This window comes from Elephas maximus, chromosome X, assembly GCF_024166365.1.
Source record: "Elephas maximus indicus isolate mEleMax1 chromosome X, mEleMax1 primary haplotype, whole genome shotgun sequence".
Classification (NCBI taxonomy): Eukaryota; Metazoa; Chordata; class Mammalia; order Proboscidea; family Elephantidae; genus Elephas; species Elephas maximus.
Genome location: NC_064846.1, coordinates 23645468 through 23665683, shown reverse-complemented (window position 1 = coordinate 23665683; position 20216 = coordinate 23645468). Strand labels below are relative to the sequence as shown.

At 38.2% G+C, this 20216-nt stretch overlaps 1 protein-coding gene across 15 annotated transcripts in view; it reads right to left on the bottom strand.

The window, feature by feature from the left end:
• The window catches only part of MBNL3 (muscleblind like splicing regulator 3), a 125012-nt gene that overhangs the window by 72019 nt on the left and 32777 nt on the right, over positions 1-20216 (bottom strand). For 14 of the 15 annotated variants that reach the window (XM_049872181.1, XM_049872176.1, XM_049872179.1 and 11 more), the window contains 2 exons: positions 1962-2071; positions 1140-1317 (listed from right to left, as the gene is read on the bottom strand). In XM_049872181.1, the coding sequence (XP_049728138.1) occupies positions 1140-1316 (177 nt within the window). In that variant the 5' untranslated portion in view covers position 1317; positions 1962-2071. The remainder of the gene's footprint in view (positions 1-1139; positions 1318-1961; positions 2072-20216) is intronic. The other variant, XM_049872183.1, reaches the window with a different exon arrangement.

Here is a 20216-nt window from a genome sequence, read left to right as displayed (position 1 = left end):
ATGCAGCCATAAATAAAAACGTTAATGAGGTAAAACTGATCATGATGAGGGTAAAACAATGACAAGAAATTGAAAGGGTTCTTGTTAAGCTTAATTCATTTTGATCTATTTTGGGGAGAAAAGCTCTAATGCATGGTAGCAAATCTTATTAATTAAACCAGGAATCTATTACCATTTTTTATTCTATGCTTTAATTTGTACATATTTATCCTTCATTTAAGGATAATTATGAATAAAACACGAAAATCAGTGCATTTGCTTGTTCTGCAATCATATATGTTCTATTCTACATAATACCTCATTTGCCCTCATACCTTGTTTATACTCTAGTACATAATATTCAGGTTTGATGACCTTGGGAATAGGACTTTCCTTACAAAATGTGCTCACAAACCTGAAATTGGTCAATATGCTATCCACAAAGAATAGTATGTGAGCTTAGATTTGCAGCAATATGTTTAAGTTAAAGGTTCAAAATATGCTTTGATTAAGGAACCTCAAAATGCCACCAATTTCCTCCTGGATAGTGATATTCTCAGTTGATAATCCCTCCGGGCTCCATTTTCTGAAAACTGGCTGGTCCCTCTCAAGCGCATTTTGATAGCACGAATGATAAGCTAATTAAGAGCTTCTCTACATTATATGGGGATTACGATCACTGTCCTCAGAATCCAAAAACTTATACAAAAATAAAAATAAACCAAGGTAAGGCTGAAGTACCTCACACCTACAAAAACTCTTGAATTTTTATTCTTTAAGTGTATCTATCTGATAAGTTGGCTTTGGTAGGGTGAGCTTATGACTGGCTTAGTTTTGTAAACACAAAGTCTACATCTGGTCTTAAAAAACAAACAACACTTAACAGTTTCATGGTATTATGAATTTTACTCATTTCAAAGCACCAAAAACAAAACCCAAACCCATTGCCGTCGAGTTGATTCCGACTCATAGCGACCCTCTAGGACAGAGCAGAACTGCCCCATAGGGTTTTCAAGGAGCAGCTGGTGGATATGAACTGCCACCTTTTTGATTAGCAGCCAAGCTCTTAACCACTGCACCACCAAAGCACATCATATTTCAAAAAAGATAGAAATAAACAAATTTAAATTAAACATTATGTGCATTCAGATGGGACTCACCTTCAGAGAATCAAAACAGGCTACCACACGACCATTTTCCACATGGCAAACTCTTGGTGGATGGGCAAACTTGCAATCAGCATCAGCTCGAGAGCAAGTTCCTCTCTGAAATTCTCTACAGACTTCTAAAGTCAGCCACTTGGTATCACGAATCATGGTAACATTGATAGCCGTCATACTGAAAGGAAAATTAAAATGAAGTGCACACTCTTCTGAAAGGAAAATTCAACTCACGTGCACCCATTTTGGGACATGTCACTGCTGATTGTTAAAAGGTGAGAAAAGTTAATTCACACTAAATACGACAAGAGAACAGGTTCCTTTGGTACAATGTCAATTTGCCAGCACTTAGGCTTTCATTTAAGTAAAATCCAACCTAGTCAAACAAAAAGCCAGTCAGAAAATAAAAATCGTATCAGAATAATTAAAAATTAAATTAGAGACCAACTCCTAAAAAGGCAATGGTAAAGGTTAAGATACTGAGTGTTGTAGTTTGTTCCTCTACTGAAGTTACTTCAAATAACTGGCAGACTTTCAAAAGAATTCTGAGCTTTCCAGTTTCTGTTTTCAATTATTTTTGCGAAAGACATATGCTGCTGGCTGCCCTTTAATTTGTAGAACAGTCTCAGATCACGGGGAGAAAAGTCTCCCCCCCGCCCCATTTCTTGGCTTTAAAGATTAATATTGGTAAGGGTGTTGCAACTGTTTGCACAAAAAGTAAAACAAAATAAAAGCTGTCCTACAAAATCAAGGGGAGGGAAAATAATTGAGAATCAAATAAAAAGCCTATACAAGATACTGACAGTGAACTTACAAACCCACCAAGTTTGTTTGTGTTTTGATGGAGATGTGGTAGGGAGAGGGGATTACAGAGAGGCAGCTCTGGAGCAGAATTCAAGCAGCAGTTTTCAGAAAAGGCACTTTTCAGAAACCTGCAAGAAAAAAAAAAAGTTTGTAAAATTAGCTAAAATAATACCATGCTTCTGTTTTAAGCTCTAACTTTGAAAAAGAAGTTACCATGTCCTATTTAAAACAGGAAGCAGCTAGATACAGAGAATGCAACATAGTACAGTCAGCTATTGTCAATAAAAACGGCATTTCCCAATGCAGAACTGTGCATAGTAAAAGGAAGTAACCACTTAGATTTACTGTTGCAGTACAAGATTGGGCAACAACCCAATTAAGAGGAAAAAAAAGATAGTTTTATTTTGATCTGTTTGGGGCAGAAATTTCACTTTGGGGTCCACTGCACAGAGAATGCCACAGCCTGATGTGACAGTCTCTTATGCATTTATGATCCACTTGTGTGTCTCTAGTTTTTAAAGGCTACCAAAGACTTGCCTTTAAACTGACTTCACTAGCAACTTGGAAGACAGGCCTGGCAATCTGTTTCCAAAAGGTCACGGCCTTGAAAGTCCTATGGAGCTGTTCAACTCTGCACACATGGGGTTGCCATGAGTCAGAATCAACTTGATGGCAATGGTTTTTGTTTTGTTTTGTTTTTTACTATGGTCTTATTGAAGGCTTGATTATCTGCTCTCAAAATCCAGAAAACAGATTATAAATTGTTCTGAGAGGTAATTCCGCGTGTGTGCTTGAAATGTAATTGTTGATGATCACATGAAACCGTCCTGATACAACTAGCTGGCGATGCACTGTATGTGAGGTAGGGTGGAGGAAGGAAATGTAAAATGTGCTTCAGACAAACAGAAAAAATGCCTTTGAAAAGATACTGGACTTTTCTTCTATGTATGCCCTTTTAGTCTCTACAAAGAGAAATTTGAACAACTCAGAAGTAGGTTTCAATGTACATGAAGTGAGACAGAAAGCGCTGTTCAGTAACACTTTAAATATTGTTTACCTTTAAGATTTGCAGTTTAACCCCGTGTCATTCAGCAACAATTTCAAGCAACTCAGCAGAGAAGTTATATGAAAGGTTAATTGACTGGCAAGAAGCCACGAACGCATACTGAAATAACAGGGATTTTCCACAGCAAAAAATAAACTCAGCTCTGATTGTCAAACAAATTAACTAATTCTTAACTGTGTCATGAAAGCAGAACAAAAGTTGTTGAAAACATTTCGTTGAATTTTTAGACAATAATTTCAGTAACTTTGCAGAATCTGAATTCTGCTGGTCCGTTTTGCATTCAAAAAGAAACTCAATATCATTTGAATTTTCAGATACCATTGGGAAATTAAGTGTCTAGAAAATTCAAGCAAGCTTATCTTTCCATTCAAGAGCAAAACATGTTTTTGATTTAGCCATTATTTGTAGAGATCTTTCTAAAATATATGTATTATATATAGCTTTGCATTATAAAACAAACAAATAAAAAAACACTGAATATAATTTCGCCTCTGGTTGAAAACTTGGGGTCATCAATGTCTGGAAAGTAGTATAGTTTTTCTCCTTCAGTGGCAGCCTGTTCATTGTCACTTCTACTGTCACAATATCTGCTATAGTGGACTATCCAGATCCCTTCTGGAAAACCTAAGAGCCAATCATGATAAGAAATGAATACTGAATAAGAGTTAGCAACCTGTTGAATGTGGAGCCTAAAGGGCAAAATGTGTGGCTTTCCTGCAGAAGTTCTATGACTTCTCTTACTGTTCTGGAATGCTCCTGCATTCCATTTCATGTGGGACTGTGTCCTGCAGGGTTAAGGTTGTCAGAAATATGACCTCCAGAAAAATATTTAAAAAATACACATCTCTAAAAAGCCTGATAAGAAAAATGACAACCACGGTGAGATACTACTTCTTACCCACTAGGATGGTTATCATCAAAAAGAGAGAGAATAACAGGTGTTGGCAAGGATATGGAAAAATTAGAACCCTCATACACTGCAGGTATAAACAAAAATGGTGCAGCTGTTTGGGAAAACAGTCCGGCAGTTTCTCAAACGTTCAAACACAGAGTTACCATTTGACCCAGCAATTCCACTACAAGGTATGCATTCAAGAGAAGTGAAAACATGTGTTCACACAAAAACTTGTATACGAATGTTCATCTCAGCATTTTTTATTAATAGTCAAAAAGTGGAAACAACCCAAATGCCCATTAATTGATGAGTGGACAAACAAAACGTGGCATATGCATACAATGGAGTATTATTCAGCTATATAGACTAATGAAGTGCTTGATACATGCTACCACATGATGAACCCTGAAACATTATGCTAAGTGAAAGAAGCCTGACACAAAAGGCCACATATTATATGATTCCATTTATATGAAATACCCAGGATAGGCAAATGCATAGAAACAGAGCAGATTAGTGGTTGCTTAGGGCTGGGGGCGGGGTGGGGGATGGAGGGATTGGTGGTGACTGCTAAAGGGTATAGGTTTTCTTGTTGGGGTGATGAAAATGTTTGAAAATTGATTGTGGTGATGGTTGCACAACTTTTTAATATACTAAAAACTATTGCATTGTATACTTGAAATGGGTAGATTGTATGGTATGTGAATCATATCTCTATAAACTGGTTATAAAAAAGAGAGAGAGAAAAAAACTAAAGAGATATGAAAACCAAAAAAGAAAAAAAGCAGCAGCCTGATGGGACTGGCTGCCTCAAGCTCCTTAAGACTCTTCTTAGACACAAACTCTTCTAAGTAGCGTTACTAAGCAGAAGTTGAAGAGTAAATTAGTTTCCATACTGGAACTGATTTAGTGTATTATGGAAAACACTCTGAAGAAGCAGTAAAGGACAATGGTTACATTTATGCTCTGGGAGTCTGCAAGTTTATATTTAAAGATATATTCAAACTCAATTCTACAACTAAATTCTATAGGCTGCCTGAACACATTTGAAAGAAAAATAACCAAAAAAGGAATATAGATAAGGGTTGAGCATTTGCTCAGAACATAAACAGTGAGGGTTTGGGGAAAGATTTTTTTTTTTTTTTTACAGAGGTCTATGATGGCACTAGTTTTTATCAAGTACAGAAACAGATGATAAATAATAAATTAGAATTTTGAACTTTTCTAAATGAAAAATGGAAACAGGAATTGGTCTTTGGCAACATGTTTTATGTAAAACCAGGGATGGGAGAAGAAGGAATTTTCTTCTTTTTCTGGCCTGTAACATCTTATGGAACCCTGGACAATTGCTCAAAGCATTTCTAGCCAGCACATGTCTTCAGACTGGAACTATTTTTTGCAACTGGACTGACAAGGTAGAAAAGACACGGAGTGCTTTCTTTTTTTTCCTGTATTTTTAAGAAGATCAACTCTGTTTTGGGGACAACACAGTTTTATCTTTGCTACCTTAGACTTGAGTATTAGGAATACAATTTAGCTTTTTATAATTTATAGTCTTAGTAGCAGTAGTCCCGGTAGTGCAGTGGTTAAAGCACTTGGATGATTACCGAAAGGTCGATCATTCAAACCCACCAGTGGGAGAAAGATGTGGCGGTCTGCTTCTGTAAAGATTTACAGCCTTAGAAACCCTATGGGGCAGTTCTACTCTGTCCTATAGGGTCACTGTGAGTCGGAATCAACTGGATGGCAGTGGGTTTGGGTTTAATGCAGTAATGCAGTGGTTAAGTGGTTGACTGCTAACCTTTGAAAGGTTAGCGGTTTGAACCCACCAGCTACTCGATGGGAGAAACATGTGGCAGACTGCTTCTGTGAAGATTACAGCCTTGGAAACCGTATGGGATTTTAATGTATAATTTTTTTAATCTTAAAAACCAAACCCATTGCCGTCCAGTCAATTCCGACTCATAGCGACCCTACAGGACAGAATAGAACTGCTCCATAGGATTTCCAAGGAGTGGCAGTTGTATTCAAACTGCAAACCTTTTTGGTTAGCAGCTGAGCTGCTAAGCACTGCACCACCAGAACTCCTTTTGTACCTTAGAAGTGAAGAATATTGAATACACAATGGACTGTCAGAAGAACGAACAAATCTCTCTTGGAAGAAGTACTGCCAGAATGCTCCTTAGAAGCAAGAATGGCAAGACTTTGTCTCATGCACTTTGGACATGTTATCAAGAGGAACCAGTCCCTAGGGAAGGACAACATGCTTGGTAAAGTAGAAGGTCAGGTACAAAGAGGAAGACCCTCAACAAGATGGACTGACACAATGGCTGCAACAACGGGCTTAAACATAGCAATGATTATGAGGATGGTGTAGGGCCGGGCAGTGTTTTGTTGTGTTGTACATGGGGTTGCTATGAGTTGGAACCGACTTGATGGCACCTAACAACAACAACAGAAGCAAGGATGGCAAGACTTACTTTGGACACATCATCACAAAGACCAATTGCTAGAAAACTACATCATGTTTGATAAAGTAGAGGGCCAGCAAAATGAGGGAAACTCTCAATGATATGGATTGACACAATAGCCTCAACAATGGACTCAAACATAACAGCCATCATGAAGATGCACAGGACTGGGCAACTTCTTGTTCTGTTATACGTAAGGTTGCCATGAGTCAGCTCAGACTCAAAGACAACTAACAACAATATAAAAGAAAGAAAATGAATATGAAAAGTCACTATTTCTTAGTACATTTGTACTTATATAATGTTTACACTATTTCATTGATATTTGGAGTTCTACAAAATACTCTAAAGTAGGAATGGCATAGGAATTACCCAAAAATACTGATGAAAGAAATGAAGCTCAAACCAAAAGAAAAACCAAACCCGTTGCCGTCGAGTCTGTTCCAACTCACAGCGACCCTATAAGACAGAGTAGAATTGCCCCATAGAGTTTCCAAGGAGCGCCTGGTGGATTCAAACCACCAACCTTTTGGTTAGTAGCTGTAGCACTTAACCACTATGCCACCAGGGTTTCCAAATCAAGCTCACGGAGGCTAAATTGCTTGTTTGATGACACAAAGCCTTAAGTGGTAGAGAGCCAAAACTCCAGGCAAGATCCTCTGACTCCAAATTCCATGCTTAGATCCTGACAGAGAAATGTGTTAGAGGGCATTTCTTATCTCCCTTAGGAATCTGAACCAAGAAAAGCCAGTCATTTTTGTATAGTACTTATTTATGGTTCCTTCTCAAAAGCATGTTCATGCCTGTTGTATCATTACCTTTATAACATACCTGTGTTGGGTTGGACCAATATTTATCCAGCACATACTATGTGCCTAGCACTGTTCTAGACACTGAACACATCTAATAAGGTTCCTGCTCTTGTGGGACTTCTTATGCTCATTTAAATAGAGAAGACTCTGAAGGCATAGAAGTGAAACAATTATGGAGAGTTTTTGTGGGGCTGGAAGCAGACACTAGGTGTTCTGACTCCAACAAAGGTCTAATTCCCAATGGATGTACACCAAGTCCTTTGACTTAAAAAGTGTACTCAAGCACACACCCAAACACTATCACATAGAAAGATTCTTCCTCATTTGGCAGCAGCAATATCTCATCCGGGATTTAGAGTAAAAATGTGGGATACTCAAATGATTTCTATCCATATCATTGCCTAGTAGGTTAATCATTGGAATGTATTTGTCCAACAATGGGTGTAACGAAACTGGTGATGGTGGAGAGGTGATTTCATTTTGGGCCATAGAAAGAAACATTCCTTAAGTACTTTTCCTTGGAAAAAAAATAATTAATTTTGACTTTTAATTGATGCTTAGCTATAAGAATCCTAGGTAATATTTCAAGTAAGGAAAATAAAAACATTTTTATTTTAAAATTACATACACACTAGATTTGTTACTAAGGGAACTCTTTTTGAAAAAGTAGATTTTTTTTTTAAGGGTTATTACTTTTTTGATGGAAGTTACAGGGTTACTATGAGTCAGAATCGACTTGACCACAAAGGGTTACTTTGTTTGGTTTTGGAGCCCTGGCACAGTGGTTAAGAGCTCGGCTCCTAACCAAGAGGTCGGCAGTTTGAATCCACCAGCTGCTCCTTGGAAGCCCTATGGGGTGGTTCTACCCTGTCCTATAGGGTCACTATGAGTCGGAATCAATTTGCTGGCAACAGGTGTTAGAGTTATCTTGAAGGTAAGAGAAAAGAAGAAATATTTTCTACTGACTAGTGGAAACTGTAACTTGCTTCAGAGCTGTTTGCAAGGCTACTGCCAGCAGCTACTTTTGCCTCACTTTTCCTATACTTTCCTTGTCTCCTTCCTTCTCCTTTCTTTTCCCTTCCCTCCACAAGCCACCACACATAGAAACGCTGCCAATGCCTGGTCCAGAAGATCACAAAGATACTATTTGGCACCTAAGCCAGCATCTGAAGAGGTATTCCTTTGAATGCATTTATCAACCTCCTGAACAATGTTTTCTTTCTTTGCAGTTTAAGCTTTCCTTACATCTGTATTACCTCTGAATTTCTTGTGGCCATTTATTTTGGCTCTACGAACATATGACACACCTGCCACACACAGCTTGAATTGGCGGGCTGACAAGATTTAAAAAGCTTTCAAGTCTTCGAATTTGCTTCAAGTTCTATTTCCCTTATGTTTTGGTTAGTGGTCCACCAACACACGTTCTTTAAGGTGCGTGAGAGGTTCTCAGTAGGGCAGATGGAAACCATGATTTCATAGCATCTTATGGAAATCCCAGTTTTCTGTCAGAAAAATAAATGGCTATAAAAATAAGAATATTTTGCCTATGCACAGAGCTTTTTCATTAAGTTAAAGAAAAGATTCACACATTTTTTTCACAATACACCTGAGATAATAAATCTAATATACCCTTTCAAAAAGCAGGTAAAGTTATTCCATTTCATAAAGCAATTAAACAGCCCACCTCAGTTCACACAGATGGTCATAAAATAAATAAATAAATAACCCACAGGCACTACAGTGTCTCCTTCAAACATAGCTTTAGCAATGTATGTGACTGGTTTTGTTTGTCAAAAGGAGCTCATCTTTTTTAAAAGTATGTATTTTTTAATAATATACTAAATTCTGATAGCTTGCTAATAAATGCCATTTAAATATTTTAAGCTAAATCCAGTGAGGAAAAAAAATTAAAATCTGCCATACTACCAAAGGCCCTAAATATGATTGTTACTAAACAACACTGGCTCAGTGTTTGCTTGTGTGCATGGGACAGGAGTCCCAGTAACATTACAAGATCTTCATTCACCAAAAAGTAGATTCAAATTTGAAGACAACAGGAACTTAACATATTCAGCAATTCAAGTCTATAATGTTCAAGCATTTGGCATAACTGAAATATAAAACACATCACAAGATTTATTGCATTTAATACATGCAGGGTGACTTTGTTGATGGTTTAATTCAGCAAATATTTATTGAGCAACTACTATGGCTCAAGCATTATTTTAGGTGCACAGGCCTGTGTAGGTGCTTCTGAGGACTCAGAAGAATTTTAAGACATTGTCTTTGTACTCAAGAAACCTCTAATCTAATTGGGGAAGTAAGAGCAATATATCTGAAATTAAAGCCAACAATGCAAGACAATTAAGGGCAAAATTCAGTAGCGTTAACAACAAATGCTATGAGAATTGTGAAAAGAGAACCTCACTAAGGTCATGGGGCCCTAGTGGTATAGTGGTTAGGAACTTGGCTGCTTACCAAAAAGGTCGACAGTTTGAAACCACCAGCTGCTCCTTGGGAACCCTATAGGGCAGTTCTGCTCTCGCCTATAGGGTCGCTATGAGTCAAAATTGACTTGATGGCAATGAGTTTGGTTTGGTTTTTTGGTTGGAGTAGTCAAGGGAGTTTTCAAGAAGGAAGTGGAGCTAGGCAGTAAAAAAAAAAAAAAAATAAGAAGGGCCTAAGTGAAGGAGGAGGGGCAGAGAACATTCCTGGAAAGAAGAACAGCAGGAATGAGGGCAAGAAGCTCAGAAGGGTATGAGTAAGGAGGTATGGGATGGTTCATATTGGGGAACAAAGAGAAATAATGTATAGGTGGTTTCTGAAGGACCTTGAAAGTGACCCAAGGAAGTGTCTATTTGTTATAGAAATAAGAGCTTCTCTCAAAGATCTTAAACAGAGTAGAAACTTAGAGGCCATAAAAGTAGTATGTTAACAATGACCTGCCCTTAGAAGATTGTTTTGTTTAAGGGGCCCATAATACACAATCAGAGCAAAGTCTGTGTGTCCAACATACTCTAGAAGAACAAAAGATGAAGTGGAAGTGGCTAAAGGTCAGAGAGTTTCTCTCCAGTTCACAGGCTCTGGGAAGCCAGAATGGCAGCAACAAAAGTGGGTAGGGAAACAAAAAGGGCAGCTTCTTATTTGCAGTTTGCTATTTATTGACTCCAGTCATTGAGGATACATAATTGCATTCCTATTTCCTGAACTGACTCAAATACTTTCCAATCTTAATCTCTATAATAGATATTTCTTTTAAAAACATAGTCAAAATTTTAACTAGGATGTTTTTCGGTTAAACTTTGCTACAGAATAAATTCACGTCAGGAGGCCAGTTTAGACAGTAACCTTTTTGGCTACAATGTTGTTATGTGCCCTCGAGTTAATTCTGACTCATACCTATCCTACAGGACAAAGTAAAACTGCCTCATAGAGTTTCCAAGGCTGTCATCTTTACGGGAGCAGGTCACCAGGTCTTTTCTCCCAGGGAGTGGCACGTGGATTCAAACCACTGACCTTTCTATTATCAGCCAAGCACTTAAGCATTGTGCTACTGGGGCTCTTTTTGGCTATAACAGCATCCTGTAAATTCCTGCTACAGGGCTTTAACCAGCACCCCAGTGGCTTGAAAGTGTTCATGCTCTTCCCAAAGTGGTCATTGAATTGAATTTTAGGGGCCAGTTTACTCATTGATAAGATTTGGTTGAACATCACTGTTCATTCCCCCTCTCCCACATACATACACAATATACATCAACATACACACACAAATTACAAAATAATAATGTAAAATAATGGCTAATTGTTAATTTATCCTTTAAATACTTATAAACAGCCCAGGTAACTCTTTCGTCAAACTTATGAGTCATATAAGGATGACTGTTTGTCAGAGGTAAACGTAGGTAGCATCTCAGTGATTTAATGATGTAAAAGGATTCATCACTGTACCTAGTAGGCATCCAGTGAGGGCTCCTTACCTGAATTCATCATTGGCATTATAGCCAATGAATTCAGATTCTCAATCTCAATAATAAGCAACCACTCCTTATTCAGAGCACTTAGAAAATGAGTGAAAGGACAGAGAAAAAAACTTTGTGGCTAAAAATATTGGCAGAGTTCCAAATGTACCTTGATTTCAAGGGCCAAGTAGTTTAATAAATCAGTGCCAAACCTGGTAGACCAAAGGGAGTTTTCTAGGAAAGTGAACATAAGAGCTCTCCCCTTTTATCTAAAGTTATTGCTGCTAGAAACATTATTTCACATTCTTACATGACTGAAATGTATAGCTATAAACCAATTGCCTGGAGTTAATTGGAAAGCTGACTGCTTTAGTAAAGCGTTAGCAGTGAAGAGTTGGGAGAGCAGGCAGGACAGAGTCTCAAATTCTTCATGTCCCAATCTTCACACAGGTCTGAGATTAGCCTTTCTTAAAGGCCTCTAGATTTAGAATTTCATTTTTCTCTTGCTATTCCAATGTGACTTATACTGGACTAGAAATCCCAGGCTTTTCTTTATATGAAAATTAAGAGGAAATATAAAATCGGCTGGCTTTTTAACATCTTTTAATTGCATTTTAGACAAGTGCTCAATGCCCTGGGCTAACACTAAAAAAGGGCATGTAGCCACAATACAGTCATCATAAAGTCACCTTCTGAGCCCCGGGAGAATACATACCCATCGTTGTCAAGTCGATTCTGACTCATAGTGACCCTATAGGGCAGAGTAGAACTGCCCCATAGGGTTTCCAAGGAGCAGCTGGTGGATTTGAACGGCCAACCTTTTTGGTTAGCAGCCAAGCTCTTGACCACTGTGCCACCAGGGTTCTGGATAGAATACATAGTTCTCTTCTATCTCCACTCTCAACAATGCTCAATGGAAAGGTTATAAAACCCCCAAAGTAGAGGGGATCTAGAAAGAAGAATGGCTTAATTATACCCCAGAAATAAAAAGTAACACCTGGCCCCAAAATGTAATACTCATCTTCACTAAGAACAATTCTATAAAATCTAACAATTTCAGTTCTAATTTGTCTCAATAAATGGGGAAATGATTTATATGCCTACTTTCGCAAGGTGTGTAATTTAAATCCAGACTTCAGATTTAAAAAGGGGTGAGGAGTAGAAAATCAAGTGCACATCAAATATCAAAATACTCCAAATAACTCTAAATGAGCTGACAGAGTTATCCAAACCGCTGATGGACAGAGCAATCTATTGATTACTTCGCCCTTGAACAGAGGCCCAGAAAGGTTCATCTACTTGGCTAAAATACCTGAAATTGTTAGTGTACACATGAAGAGCTCATGATCCAATTTCATCATTGCTGATATTTTAGCAATCTGTGACCAGAATGGGTAGGTGGATTTCCAAAAGTTGAATTCAATTGACGTGGTTCATTTTGTTTCTTTCATTGACAACTCATATCCATGTTGGAGCTTAATTCCTGGCTATAGAGGCATTGTACACACTACTGAAAACCAGAAGGGTACCCTCTGTAGCTTAGAATCCCTCAGGAAAGACAGCCTCTTGCCTCTGTTGCTATAGGGACTTACTGACCCCTATGAATCTGTGTCTTCCCTTAATTTCAACGCAGCTTTCAGAGACGACCACCCTCTTTGAACACATGGTTTTATCCCAATGGTCTGTCTACTGTAGGTTATTTAAATTTTGGACTTTGCTTTTCTACCATGCTCTGCTTGATTCTCTCTACTTTCTAAAACCTTTTATAATCAGACTCAGCTTACCTGTTTATAACCACAATCCTGGCAATAATCCATTGCCAGCCAAAATTTATATGATCTAGCATATTCCTCCTGTTAAATAAGTTTCTGGTTTTGGCTGCTCTTATCCTGTTTCTACCCATGACAGCCTATTTCCCCTGTTAACCTCGGGTCAGGATAAATGGGCTTCATATAAGACATCAATTTTTAATCAAGTGTGATACAGGAAATTTTATTAAATAAGAACTCCAAGAGTGAGTTTACGATTCATAAAATAACCACTAAAACACAGTGAGGAGGATAAATTTGCTTTTATGGTGTATTCTAAAGCCAGTATCTTGGTCATTAAATAATTGGCATTCCAAGGTGTTAATGATGGTTGACATTTATGGAGCTCTTACTCTGTGCCAGGCACTGTGCTAAACATTTTATATTCATTATCTCACGAAGTCATCAACAATCTCCTATGAAGTAGACACTATTAAGATGCAATGTTAAAGCCTAATTTAAAAATTTTTTTAATTAAAATTTAAATTAATTAATTTAAATTTTAATTTAAAAAGAAAATTCACCTCTCACAAATCTCAATCCTACGCTTGTCATCAAACAGTCACATTGAATTTTTCTGTATTTAAAATTCTCAGAAATCATAATAAGGGAATCATGGACACCAATCAAAAAAATCTCCAGATTCTCCATTTTCTTCCAAGTTTCCTGCAGTTACAATAGGAAAGCCTACTACTGCCTATCCATGGAAGTCAGAGGATCCTGAACTACTTGCACTTTTTTTAGATATATCTTCTCAGGCATGTGTGGCAATTAAGTTAGAAAATGCTTGACACATTGGGTTTAAAATCACCGATTCAAGAGAACATGTGGCCCAGAAATCTGGCATCCAGCTGGTAGAAGGGAAGCATGAAAGCCTTTGGGCACAGGAAATCCTTCCTCCAATAATAAAAATTCTCTACAAAAAATGGCTATCCAAATCAGACTGAAAACTTTGAACCAAGATTTTATAAATTATACCAACCTTGTGAAGCTATATACTACAACATGGTACCCAATATCTTCAAAAACTCAACTCCCCCTATGGCTATCTTGCAAGCTCATTCTATCAAACTCCGGACTAAGCAAATCATAACAAGAAACCAAACCCATTGCCATCGAGTCGATTCCGACTCATAACGACCCTATAGGACAGAGTAGAACTGCCCCATAGAATTTCCAAGGAAAGGCTGGTGGATTCGAACTGCTGACCTTTTCCCCACATGGGAGTTTCAGGATAAGATCTGAGGGAAATACACTCAAGGGAAATGTTGAAATCAAACCAGCAAGGAAGTCTGTACACCAAGCATCAACTCAAAAGACAACTTATACGGCTAGGCCAAAAAAAAAAGTGGACTGGTGGCTTAAATAGTAGGTTAATGGAAGCATTACACTGAGGTGAACAGAATGTCCATGAAAGCTGATGAAATCCTATACTCTAGTTACCATGTTGTGTTTAGCAATTTAAAATCATGTGAGTAGACATTACAGGGTGATGAGGAAATTAAGGCTAACCTTATATTACCCGTATCACCAAGTATTACCAGTTTAAGTGATTTAAATGATTAAATTTGACAGCCATGTAATTCAATATATAGATGAAGGAGACCAAAATGCCTTGATTCTATTTTAAATAACAGTATAACCCCACAAAGATCATAAAGGTTCTCAGCATAATATGTAGTTCTTCAATTCACACTGACATAAGCTGAGCCTAAAATCCCCAGGGTCCAAATATGGAAGGTATTATCAATCACATGTACCACTAAACACCTGTTCCACTAAAAACACTCAAGCCTCAAGCAACAAAATAGTTTTCACATTAGTAATCACTAACACAACACAGCTCAGGTAATCAGGTTTGTCAAAAGTCAAATTAAGACTCTTTCAGCAAAGGATAAAGACTTTGAGAATTCTAGAGTTGGAAGGAATCCTGAAAGATCAACTGTAGCACATTACTATCAGCCAGGTAAATGAAAGACTCTAAATCATTTAGGGTATATAGCACATATCCAATTATTGGATGCATATTGATAGTTGTTGTTGTTAGCTGTCAAGTCGATTCAGACTCATGGCTGCCCCATGTGCACAGAGAAGAACTGCACTCCACAGAGTTTTCTTGCCTGTAATCTTTTGGAAGCAGATCACCAAACCTGTCTTCCAAGACGTCCCTGGGCAGGTTCGAATCACCAACCTGTAGGCTAGTAGTCAAGAGCTTAACCATTTGTGCCCACCAGGGACTTCTATACTGATAAAAAAAAAAATAGTAAACCAAAAACCAAACCAAACCCATTGCCATCAAGTCGATTCCAACTCATAGCAGCTCTATAGGACAGAGTAGAACTGCCCCATAGGGTTTCCAAAGCTGTAATCTTTACAGAAGCAGACTGCCACATCTTTCTCTCACGGAGCAGCTAGTGGGTTCGAATCACCAACCTTTTGGTTGCAGGCAAGTGCTTAACCACTGCACCACCAGGGCTCCCTATATTGATAGCAGCTAACTGTAATTTCTCTTTCATAAGTTTATTCACTGAACAAACATTTATCAAGGATTAACTTGGGGCCACATAACAAAATGTCAAGGTTATGAAGATGGATAAGTCACACCCTCTCGTGTCTACATTTTATTTTCAAAAGCCTTCATTTCTGGAATATTCTCTACCTGATATCTCTTCTTCTTCACCCCAATCACTCCTGCATGCACTACAATATGGCTTCCTTCCCCACCACTTTTTTCAAAACTGCCCGAAATCTAATGACTGCATTCAAGAACAACACGTATCTGCATTAAACATTGCTAGAACTGTAAGCACCACATTCACTATTACTTCTCCCAGCACAGTACCTAGGTTCTCAGTAAATGCTAAAAGAGCTGAATATTATCTGAAGAATAAAGGTGGTAGTGTGCATCACAGTGTAGTTACTCATTTAAAAAGACTTCAATTGTCAGTAATGTTAAAAAAAAAAAAAAGAAAAAAAATTTTTTTTAATGTAAAGAGTCTGTATATTTACAAAAACCAATTTTTTTCCCTGCATTCATTCTCCAAATATGTATTGAATATTTTGTGCTAGGCATTGGGGGTACAGCTGTGACCAAAACAGACAAGGCTCCTGGTCTCATGGACCTTAATAATCTAACAAACTGTAATTCTGATGCCACACATTTAATAAACTTGTTTATCAAAAATGAGTACAACATGAATTTGCTTTTAAAGTATATGTTTTAAGGTCTCATAGAACTATGAAATACTCTCTCCCTTTCTTATTTGGAAAAATCCTACTCATTCTTCTAGGACCAGCCTCTCAACCCCACCACGTAGAAGGAATCACTGGGTTCTCAAAGCACTTTGATCAGACCCTCTCCATCATGAGCCCATTATATCAGAGTTGTGCATCTATTTCTGTAAACCCCTTCAGAGCAGGATCTAACATGGTGCCTGACACTTAGTAGTCTCTCAGTTCAAATTTTTTTTTAACTTTATTTTACAGATGAGGAAACTAAGGCCCAGAAAAGTTGTGAAATGTTAGATGATGTGTAGTGTATGGAAACCCTGGTGGTGTAGTGGTTAAGAACTATGGCTGCTAACCCAAAGGTCAGCAGTTCGAATTCACCAGGCGTTCCTTGGAAACACTATGGGGCAGTTCTCCTCTGTCCTACAGGGTCACTATGAGTCGGAATTGACTGGATGGCAACGGGTATGGCTTTTTTTTGTATGTAGTGTATACAATGAGACCTGGATTTAAACCTTGGTCAATATATTTAACCTCAGCATCTCAGTTTCCCTGTAAGATTAAGTTATACAACAGATGTTACAGCACCTGGCATGAGGTAGGCACTCAAAAAATCTAAGATATCAGCTAGTGATATAGAACTGGTATTTGACATGGTAGCTAGGTTGTCGGGAGTTTAAAGAAGAAGAAAAATAAATAAATAAGTGGGCAAATTGCAGGATTTATTTGGTGTTTTAGGCTTGACTTCAGCCAAAGAGAACATTGAAATATAGTCAGTGTGGGAGAGTGCAAAGAACCTAGATGGAAAGAGTAGAGAGCTGCCCCGAAGGACAAAATACACAGCTGATGTAACAGCATCCTCAGAGACTAGAGGAAAACTTGCCCAGGTATTAGCAACATCAGTTAATTAAATGGGCAAAGTTTTATATAGTCAACATAAAGGTGTAGTGCTTCAAGATGGCACAATCAAGCAAAGAATAATTGAAAGCAGAACCTTTCCAGATCTTTAAAAAGAAAAATTCACTTAAAAAAATAAAGTCCCATAAAAAAATTGGAAACTATTAGCGGCTGTGCAACACTGCAGTAGAGAAAGAAAGAAAGAAAGGAAAAAAATTAAACGTCCCTGCCTTTTTTTTTTTTAACACCCAGGAAAAATATCCACCATAGCATAGTGGTCAAGAATAAGACTCTGGAGCCAGAAGGCCTGGTTCATAATCCCAGCTCTCACCTACTAGTTGAAAGACCTTGGACAAATTATCTAAAAGATCTGTTCTTTATTTTCCTCATCTGTAAAATGGTGCCAATAATAGTATCTAGCTCACAGGGTTATTTTGTAGGTTGAAGTGACTTAATATTTACAAAGCACTTGGAACAATGCCTGGCATTAAGTTAGTGCTAATTAAGTGCTTCTGAAATAAATTGCCTGAATTCATTTTGTTCAATATGGAAATAGGAATCTGGCAAACCCCCATCCATTAATTTACAATGAATAATAAAAAAAAATGTTTCCCTATGTATTTACTCTAACGATGAACTGAGCTGAAGGGGAAGAAATAAAGGCAAGCAATTTACTTGTTTTCCATTTCTCCAGAAGGATCTACAGGTGAAAGCTATAGAGTTATAACCAGACAGTTGACAGTAAGTCAACGCTGACTCATAACAGCCCCATGTGTGTCAGAAAAGAACTGTGCTCCGTAGGGTTTTCAATGGCTGATTTTTTGGGAAGTAGATCATCAGGCCTTTCTTCCAAGGCACCTCTGTTGTTGTTGTTAGGTGCCGTCGAGTCAGTTCTGACTCATAGCGACCCTATGCACAACAGAACCAAACACTGCCCGGTCCTGAGCCATCCTCACAATCGTTGTTATGCTTGAGCTCATTGTTGCAGCCACTGTGTCAATCCACCTCGTTGAGGGTCTTCATCTTTTCCGCTGACGCTGTACTCTGCCAAGCATGATGTCCTTCTCCAGGGACTGATCCCTCCTGACAACATGTCCAAAGTATGTAAGACGCAGTCTTGCCATCCTTGCTTCTAAGGAGCATTCTGGTTTTAATTCTTCCAAGACAGATTAGTTTCTTCTTTTGGCCGTCCATGGTATATTCAATATTCTTTGCCAACACCACAATTCAAAGGTGTCAATTCTTCTTCGGTCTTCCTTATTCATTGTCCAGCTTTCACGTGCATACGATGCAATTGAAGATAACATGGCTCGAGTCAGGTGCACCTTAGTCTTCAAGGTGACATCTTTGCTCTTCAACACTTTAAAGAGGTCCTTTGCAGCAGATTTACCCAATGCAATGCGTCTTTTGATTTCTTGACTGCTGCTTCCATGGCTGTTGATTCTGGATCCAAGGAAAATGAAATCTTTGACATCTTCAATCTTTTCTCCGTTTATCATGATGTTGCTCATTGGTCCAGTTGTGAGCATATTTGTTTTCTTTATCTTGAGGTGCAATCCATAATGAAAGCTGTGGTCTTTGATCTTCATTAGTAAGTGCTTCAAGACCTCTTCACTTTCAGCAAGCAAGGTTGTATCATTTGCATAACGCAGGTTGTTAATGAGTCTTCCTCCAATCCTGATGCCTGGTTCTTCTTCATATAGTCCAGCTTCTCGGATTATTTGCTCAGCATACAGATTGAATAGGTGTGGTGAACGAATACAACCCTGACGCACACCTTTCCTGACTTTAAACCAATCAGTATCCTCTTGTTCTGTCCAAACAACTGCCTCTTGATCTATGTAAAGGTTCCTCATGAGCACAATGAAGTGTTCTGGAATTCCCATTCTTCACAATGTTATCCATAATTTGTTATGATCCACACAGTCGAATGGCTTTACATAGTCAATAAAACACAGGTAAACATCCTTCTAGTATTCTCTGCTTTCAGCAAACATCCATTAATAATCGGAACCTGGAACGTATGAAGTATAAATCTAGGAAAATTGGAAATCGTCAAAAATGAAATGGAACGCATAAACATCGATATCCTAGGCATTAGTGAGCTGAAATGGACTGGTATTGGCCATTTTGAATTGGACAATCATATAGTGTACTATGCTAGGAATGACAACTTGAAGAGGAATGGTGTTGCATTCATCGTCTAAAAGAACATTTCAAGATCTATCCTGAAGTACAACGCTGTCAGTGATAAGATAATACCCATAAGCCTACAAGGAAGACCAGTTAATATGGCTATTATTCAAATTTACGCACCAACCACTAGGGCCAAAGATGAATAAATAGAAGACTTTCATCAGCTACTGCAGTCTGAAATTGATCAAACATGCAATCAAGATGCATTGATAATTACTGGCGATTGGAATGGGAAAGTTGGAAACAAAGAAGAAGGATCAGTAGTTGGAAAATATGGCCTTGGTGATAGAAACAATGCCAGAGAACGAGTGATAGAATTTTGCAAGACCAAAATTCATTGCAAATACCTTCTTTCACCAACATAAACGGCGACTGTACACATGGACCTCACCAGATGGAACACACAGAAATCAAATTGACTACATCTGTGGAAAGAGGCAAAGGAAAAGCTCAATATCATCAGTCAGAAGAAGGCCAGGGGCCGGCTGTGGAACAGACCATCAATTGCTCATATGCAAGTTGAAGGTGAAACTGAAGAAAATCAGAGCAAGTCCACAAGAACCAAAATATGACCTTGAGTATATCCCACCTGAATTTAGAGTCCATCTCAAGAATAGATTTGACGCATTGAACACTAGTGACCGCAGACCAGACGAGTTGTGGAATGACATCAAGGACGTGATCCATGAAGAAAGCAAGAGGTCACTGAAAAGACAGGAAAGAAAGAAAAGACCCAGATGGATGTCAGAGGAGATTCTGAAACTTGCTCTCGAACGCTGAGCAGCTAAAGCAAAAGGAAGAACTGATGAAGTAAAAGAACTGAACAGAAGATTTCGAAGGGCATCTCGAGAAGACAAAGTAAAGTATTATGACATGTGCAAAGAGCTGGAGATGGAAAATCAAAAGGGAAGAACACGCTTGGCATTTCTCAAGCTGAAAGA